Source organism: Monoraphidium neglectum (genome assembly GCF_000611645.1).
Source record: "Monoraphidium neglectum strain SAG 48.87 unplaced genomic scaffold scaffold01031, whole genome shotgun sequence".
Classification (NCBI taxonomy): Eukaryota; Viridiplantae; Chlorophyta; class Chlorophyceae; order Sphaeropleales; family Selenastraceae; genus Monoraphidium; species Monoraphidium neglectum.
The window spans coordinates 1585-9318 of record NW_014012597.1 but is presented as its reverse complement, the minus strand read 5'-3'; the positions used below and the strand labels follow the sequence as shown (position 1 = coordinate 9318).

The 7734-nt window shown below is 68.2% G+C and overlaps 2 protein-coding genes across 2 annotated transcripts in view; both read right to left on the bottom strand.

The window, feature by feature from the left end:
- Positions 1 to 1241, bottom strand: part of MNEG_6386 (hypothetical protein) — a gene marked incomplete at both ends in the record, with an annotated part of 1907 nt that extends 666 nt beyond the window's left edge. Inside the window, 2 exons of the mRNA XM_014045139.1 lie at positions 44 to 774; positions 1181 to 1241. Coding sequence (XP_013900593.1) covers positions 44 to 774; positions 1181 to 1241 — 792 coding nt within the window. The remainder of the gene's footprint in view (positions 1 to 43; positions 775 to 1180) is intronic.
- Positions 1242 to 2648: 1407 nt separating this feature from the next.
- MNEG_6385 (hypothetical protein) overlaps positions 2649 to 7734 on the bottom strand; it is a gene marked incomplete at both ends in the record, with an annotated part of 6414 nt that continues 1328 nt past the window's right edge. The window contains 7 exons of the mRNA XM_014045138.1: positions 2649 to 2918; positions 3098 to 3199; positions 3385 to 3579; positions 3758 to 3932; positions 4105 to 4307; positions 4607 to 6618; positions 7134 to 7282. Of these exons, the coding sequence (XP_013900592.1) occupies positions 2649 to 2918; positions 3098 to 3199; positions 3385 to 3579; positions 3758 to 3932; positions 4105 to 4307; positions 4607 to 6618; positions 7134 to 7282 (3106 nt within the window). The remainder of the gene's footprint in view (positions 2919 to 3097; positions 3200 to 3384; positions 3580 to 3757; positions 3933 to 4104; positions 4308 to 4606; positions 6619 to 7133; positions 7283 to 7734) is intronic.

Here is a 7734-nt window from a genome sequence, read left to right as displayed (position 1 = left end):
GGGTGGGGAGGGTGGGGAGGGAGAAGTTGCCCTTGGAGGACACCAGCTGCGACACGGCGGCCTTCTTCGCGTCGGTCAGCTGGCTGATCGCCTTGGTGATGGCGTCGATGGGGATCGCGGGGATCGCGGGCGCCGACTTGTTGAACAGGTCAGCCGGGATCTTGGGGAAGTCGGGCGTGGTGATGTTGGGCAGGGTGAAGGTGGGGATCTTGAAATCAGGCTTGGGGATGGTCGGGATGGTGGGGATCTTGAAGTCGGGCTTGGTGATGTTGGGCAGGGTGAAGGTGGGGATGCTGGGGATCGTGGGCTTGGGGAAGGAGGGGATGGCCGGGAAGCTCTTGTTGGTGAGCTGGCCGAGGGCGCTGGTGAGCGGCGAGATGATGCCGCTCAGGTCGGGCTTGCCCGGGGCGGGCTTGGCCTTGCTCAGCTGGCTGATCAGGCCCGACAGGGAGTTGGTGATGTTGGCCAGGTCGGGCTTGCTGGGGATGGCCGGGATCGCGATGGTGGGGATCGCAGGGATCTGCTTGGGGACCAGGCTCGTCTTGGCCTGGGTCAGCTGGCTGATGAGGCCGGAGATCGTGTCGGTGATGTTGGACAGGTCGGGCTTGCTGGGGAGGGCAGGGAGGCCCTTGGCTGCCCCAGTCTTGAACGACACTGTCTGGTTCAGGAGGCCGGAGATGGCGCCCTTGCCGGACGACGCGAAGCCGCTGAAGGGCGTCGAGCCCAGGCCCAGCTGCGCAAGCAGGCTGCCCTTGCCACCGAAGAAGTTTGAGTCTGGGGGAGAGATCGGGAGGCAGGCACAGGGGTGGGGATATAATGAACACATATGTGGGATGTGCAGGTGGGGCCCTAGTGGGACTGCCCACTGGGCCGTTGAGGGCCGCGCGCGGCAGATGCGGCCCGCTGGCGTCCATGTGCACCACTTGGCCACAACCAGCGCGTTCGACCTCTATATACTTGAGCTTTTTACTGGCGCTGCATGGAGGCTGGGGTCCCCACGAAACGCTGGTGAGGACCGGGCGCTGCCCCAGGGTGACATCTGCTTGGCCGCACACAACGCGGGTGACAAGGCCTTCAAAGCACTGCTCGATATGTCCGTTATCTTATTGCTCGAGGCGCGCCCACCACTCCGCCTTGCCGGGGTCTGACATAAGTGGCCCTAGTGCCATGCGCCCCTCACCAGCTGCAGCCGACGCCACCATAATCGCCATGAAGGCGAAAACCACTGTATTGGTCCTCATGGTGACCTGTAGAGTGTAGATAGGACCGGGATGGGGCGATGGCAGGCAAGGCCGGGGTTAGATGTCGGGCGCCACACCGTTTGACGACCCTCGTAAGGACCTCGAGTCCTCACAGCCGGCCATGCACCAACAAATGAAATCATATAGCTGCATCGTCAAGGCGCCGAGATGACCTCCTCACCGTGTGGAGTGCAGGGAGTGGGGAAGGGTGCTTGGCGGCAATGGTGATAGTGCTGAAGTGAAGGTTTGATTGAATGTTTTTCAATACACTACCGTGTGTTTTGTGAATTGAAAACACTGCGCCGGACCGCTATCAGGGCCGTATTGAATGCACACTTCAGCGCCTCACTACGCGGGTGAGTAACCGTGAGGAGGCCTATCAAGCCCCATTTTATCGCATATTAACCAGTTTAATCTCTTGCTTTTCCTATGTGATGCAATGCTCATGTCGGCCGCCGCGGATTCGATCTTCGCTCGTGGACTGGTGTGGCCGCGCGGATGCAGGCAGTGCGCCTGCTGCCAAACCTCCACCCCTTCTCTGATCGCGATTTGAGCATGAACAGCGGTATTTTCATGGAGCTGTGCACCAAGACGTATGAACAGCAGAGCGCAGGGTTGCCGCAATGAAGCGGCAGCCCACTCATGCACACAGACCACCGAGGCGGCAGTGCCCCTGGCACAGCCCTGGGGCGAGAGGTGCGCAGACGCCAGCTTCCCTGTGCGTGACGTCCCAAGCAGCAGCGCTGCAGAGCCACCGAGATGCAAGTTGCAGCGGGGGGCGTCTCAAACACATGATCAGAATGTGCAGTACACAATTGCCTCAACGGTGCCGTGGACGCTGCGGCTGCAGTGCAGCTTGGTGCACAAGCAGGCGCCTGTCCGCAGAGTTGAAGCACCGGTACGTCTACAGTGTGTTGAGCCGCCAGGGCACGCAGATAGTGGCGGGTGCATCTGGAGCATGGCGCCACTGGGATGTAGCACTGCAGCATTACATAACATAATTATCACTGTTGACCAAGCATAATATGTATGCGGTTGAGGGAGCCGCCGGTAAGGGAGGTGCTCTTGAACTGGATCTTGGCGGTTGTGTTTGCATCAGGCATCTAGCCCATGTGGGCCCCACGAGCAACTCCTTGGACATGACGTCTGCAGGACGTGTGCGTCGACACAACACCAGCTCTGCATCAGCAGGCAGTTGAGAGCCCACACCCAGAGATTTCGCATTCGATCCCATTCGTGACTGGAAACAACGTATGCCAGCAAGAAATATCCAGCGCAACCTCATGAAAGCAATGCGCGTATGCCGCAGGGCAGCTCAGGTGCAGCTTGTTGTTGACATATGGGCCTGAGGTAAATTCAACGTGTCAGGGCTCCAGACACGAGCAAATATAACAAACAGCCAAACTCTCACAGTGCGCTGCGCCCGGGACCAGCGGCCCCGCCGCCGCTGGCGGTGCCGCCGGGCACGGCGCAGCCGCCTGCGGACAGCGAAGCCGCAAGCTCCAGCATCGCGCGCTGGGCCGGATAGTCATCCAGCGCCCACGTGCAGGGGCCTCCAAACTCTGCTGGCACCAGGTGGGCCCCCAGGTGGCGTCGCAGCTCCGCGGCAGCTTCCGCCTGGCTGGTCAGGACGGACACTTTCGCGCGCGTCGATTCTGACAGACGCGGGGCCATCACCTGCGTGGGGCGCAAGGTTTTGCAGGGGCGATGAGAAGCAAATGAGGGACCAGAAGCATGCCCGTCTGTGCAGGACAGGATTGTCCTCCAACGGCGCCGTCCAGGACGTGAGGGTCCGTACAGGTGTTGCAACGTCAAGCCCGCGCCGCGGATGTGGAAGCTCGGCAGCTTCTTCCCACCTTCCAGATGACGTTGAACCAGCTGGGCGCGTTCACCACGAGCGTCTTGGCGTTCCGTTCGGGGTTCGCCTCCGCCACGATGCCAAGAGCGCGTGCGGCCGCCTAGAGGAGCGCCCCGAGAGTCAAGGCGGGGGCCCCGTGCCTTTGAGCGAGCGTAGCAGCACCCCACCCACTGATCGCCTGCACAAGCATGCACCGCCGGTGCGAGGAGGACCAGACCCCGGCGCGCCTGCGTCCCCACACATGTGTTCTATGCGCGCCCCCTCAGCCGCGCCGGCCCGGCCCACCTGCCCCTCCCCCATCGCCAGCGACAGCCGGATGGCGCTGCAGTCGGCGACCAGCACCATGCGGCCCGCAGGGTGCTCGTGCGGCACCAGGCGCTCAAACATGAACGTCCAAACCCATGCCATGTGGCGCACAAAGTCGTCAAGAACCAGCCCCGCCTCCCTGAGGGCGCGCGGCAGCGCCGTCAGCGACGCGAGCTGCAGCATGGCGCGCGGGCGCGGCGGACGCAGGGGCGTGCGGTTGTGAGCAAGACGGGGGCTTTGCGGCAGGTGTGCAGGCACACCCGTCGGTCGGCAACGCATGCATGGAAGCGGGCGCGTCCATGTGGGCGCTACAAGGCATGCGGCGGCGTGGCACGGGCCCCCGTGGGCGTACCCGGATCAGCAGCACGGAGTGGCCCTGCGGCGACACGCCCAGCAGCTTGTGCTGGAAGCTGTCGGCGAAGAACGCGAAGTGCGGCGGTGGCCGGGAGAGGCACCCGTCCACGCGGTACCGCAGGCGGTAGGCGTGGTGGTTGCGCGCGAGGGCCTGCTGCTCCTCTAGCACGGGCCTGCGCCAGGCGTTGAGGGGCCACGGGTTGGGGGCCGGCGCCAGGGGTTGGCCTCAGCTGTGAGCCCCGAGCAGCGCAAGCTGCACGAGCGCGGGGTGGCATGCGGCGCGCCGCCATGCGCATGCGCATGTGCCCTGGGGCCGCCGGGCTGCGGGGCAAGGGGCGCGCCTACCTAGCCGCCAGGAAGCGCCGCCGCATGTCCTGAGTCATCCAATCGGGCTCCGGGTCCGACACGAAAACGACGCCGTCGCCGGGCGCGCCGCCCGCCGCGCCGCTGGCGCGGGTGCCGGCTTCGGTGCCGGCAGGCGCCGCGGCGGATGCTGTGGCGGCTGCGGCAGTTGGCTCTCGGCTGTAAAGGGCCTTGAACAGAATGACCTGCGTATGGGGGTGCAGGCAGCCACGAGCTGGGGCCGGGGCGCGCGTACATGCATGAGTGCGAACCGCCGCGCATGGGGCGGTATGGGGCCGTCATGGCGGCGGAGAGGTGGGCATGGCGAGAGCTCGGCGGTTGGAGGGCCACGCGCGGCGCTTTACCAAGCATGCGCCCGCAGGCTGAGCCGGGTCGACATGCATGCTGGGTGACATGCATGCTGGGCGACCCTAGGGGTCGCTCCCGCATGCCATGAGCCTGCGAGTCGCCATGCAGCCATGCCATGCGCCCGCGCGCCGCCCACCTGCTCCTCCAGCACGCCCATGGCGTCGCGCGCAAACGCGGCGCCCACCAGCCGCAGCGCCAGCGGCGGGCCCTCGCGCGCCGGCGCCGCCGGCGCCGCGAGCGCGATGGACGCGAGCTTGCTCAGCAGGGAGGAGGGCTGGGAGGCCTCCACGCCGCCGACAGCGCCGGCGCCGCCGCCGCCAGCGGCCCACCGGTGCCCGATCAGCCGCGCGACCGCGCCCGTGGGCAGCGCAGCCAGCAGCAGCGCGGCGGCGTTCGCGAGCGCCGCGCTGCACAGCAGCAGCGGCCCGGCGCCGGGCACGTGCGCGCCGAGCGCGAGGGACACGCAGCAGAGCAGCGCCACGACACTCGCGGCGCGCAGCAGCGCGCGCTCGCCGGCGCCCGGCCCGGCGTCGCCGCGGGCTCCGCCGCCCGAGGCGCCATGCGCCAGCGCGGCGCCGCCGATCACGACAGGCAGCGCCTGCACCGACGGCCGCTTCCCGGCCGCCGCAAAATTGACGTCGCTCGGGCCCAGGAGCGCGCCGCCGCTCGCCCCGGCCGCCCTGCCCCGGGCCCTCCCATCAAAAGACGCGCCGCCGTACCACCCTAGCCCGACCAGCCGGCCCGCCAGGCTGCCAAAACTGCCAGAGCTGCTCTTGCGGCCCGCGCTCGGCAGGCGTGCAAACGGCGACTCGTCGGCGCCGAGCGGCGCGGGCGACGCCGCGCCGCCGCATGGGGCTGCGAACTCGGACGGCGCGTCGCACCACTGCTGCTCCCACTCGCCGGGCGTGGCGGCCGGCTGCGGCTGCGCGGGCTCGCTCTCCCTCACTCGTGGCGCGGGGCGTGCGGAGCCCGCTTCCAGCTGCTGCTCTGGCCGCTGGGGCTGCTGCTGCTGCTGTTGCCCTCCTGATACCTCAACATGCTGCAGCTGCAGCTGCACTTTCAAAACAACCAACACCTCCGCAGCAAACGACACCTGCAGCTCCTCACTGCCGCCGCGACCACACGCCGCCGCCGCGACCGCTGCCGCCGCGGCCGCCGCCGTCGCCGCCGCGCCGCTGCCGGCGCTGTCGCCGCCGCCGCCGGCGCTGCTGGCGGCCTCCTCCGAAACCTCGGAGCAGCCGCAATCAACGGCAGCCGCGGCGCTGCCACCCGCGTTTCGTGTTGAGACGCTGCCAGCCCGCGCCCCACGGGTCGCTGCCGTCCCCAGCCCCTCCGCCCCCTCCTCGCCTTCGTCCCCCTCAGCGCCGCCGCTCCCGCCGGCCGCGCCCTCCTCGGACGCCGACCACCGCCGCTCAAGAAGCAGGAAGTCCCCGGTGCTCCCATAGCGGTGAGAGCTCGACTGCACCAGCGGCGGCACCGCGCCGCTGCCATCGAGCGGCGTGTCTTCTTGCTGCTGGGGCGGGTGCGCGGCCGCCGCAGCCGCCGCCGAAGCAGCAGAAGCACCACTGACCCCTGAGGCGGGCGGTGTGTCACAGGCTTCGTCGCAGGCCGCGTCCAGGAGCGCGGCTGACGACGACGCAGCTCGCCGTGGCGGCGTCGGCGGCGCGCCGGCGGCGTCGGAGCGGCCGCGGCCGGTCGACGGAAACGACTGGTTTTTGGTCAGCTGCCACGACATACTGCGGTTGCCGCCATGGCCTGCGCCCCCGCCGCCGCCGCCACCGTCTTCCCTCGTGCCGCCGCCCTCGGCCCCGCTGTCCCCCGCGCCCGCCACGCGCCCGCCGCGCGCCCGCAGCAGCAGCGCGCGCACGGGCACTGCCAGCACGTCCCCCGCCGCCGGCCCCGCCTGCTGCGCCAGCCGCAGCAGCAGCTCGGGCACGACCGTCGCCACGGCCAGGCCGGCGGGGGTAGACAAGTAAACCCTGAACGCTCCCGGCCCGCCGCCCCCGACGTCAGCGGGCGTGTCGAGCGGCCGGTCTTCTGCCTGCTGCTGCGCCTGCCGGCGGGCGGTGTGGATTGCGGAAGCCCAAGGGTCGGGCAGGGGGAGCTCAGAGCCCCAAGGCACGGGGCCGGAGATGAGCGCCTCGGGGCCTGCGGGGTGGGGGGGGGGTGAGTGTGCATGTGTGTGTGTGAGGGTATGTTTGTGTTTGTGTTTGTGTGTGTGTGTGCGTGTGTGTATGTAATTGTGTATGTGTGTGTACGTGTGTGTATGTGTATGAGTGTGTGTGTGTGTGTGTGTGTGTGTGTGTGTGTGTGTGAGCGCTCGCGGACGTTCACCCGTGGATGTCTCAGGCAAGCTCACAGCACACATGGCAGGCACAGCCTCTGAGCGCGGCCGGCCAGGAGGCTGGAAAGCATTCGATCCAATGCAATCAATTTCCCCCACTCAGACTTTGGTGTCTCAGGTGTCAAGGGCAAGAGGGTTTCGAGGGAAAGGGAGGGGGGACACCACGCGGCCAGCTCGATCGCCCAAGATGTGCTGGCAAAGTTGAGCAGCATGGGCAGGCAGTCCGGCCCGACCGTAAAGGTCCCCAGCAACCCTCGCCGCGCGGCGCGGTGCCGCGAATCTCGGTGCAGCGCAGCGCAGCCCACACGCGCGCGCCCACCTGCAGAGCGGTCCTCGAGGCTCGTGATGTGTGAGACCTCGAAGCGGGCCCCGATGGGGAAGCCCTGCTTCAGCAGCGGCAGCGCGCGCTCCAGGTTGCGCTGGCACTGGTGCAGGTGCTGCACCGCGACGGCCCGCATGGTCGCGTCGCTGCAGGTAGCATCGCGCGGAGGGAACGTTTTGTTGGGGCGAGAGGGGGAGCGCATCAGCTGTAGACTTGCGGTCTGGAAGGGGCGGGCGAGGGTGCTCGTGGGACCTTGAAAGAGGCGTGGGGTTCTAGACGCCGGCTGTCTCCGCCGGGCACGCGAGCAGCAGCCCCTGGCCCGCGGCGCTCACAAACCCGATGCCCGCCCGATGCCCGCCCGATGCCCGAGCAATCCCCGGCGCCGCGCGTGTGCCGCCCGCAGGGGGCCCGCCCAGGGGTGGCTCGCCTGAACATGAGGCTGAAAGACTCGACCAGCACCGCCCGCGTCTCCCCCGCGCCGTCCCTCAGCTGCCGCTGCTGCACGATGCCGGCGAAGCCGCTGCCAAAGCTCGCGGCGCGGTGCAGGTACGACCGCCACGTCCCGCCGCCGCCGGCGGCGCCGCTCAAAACGGCGGGG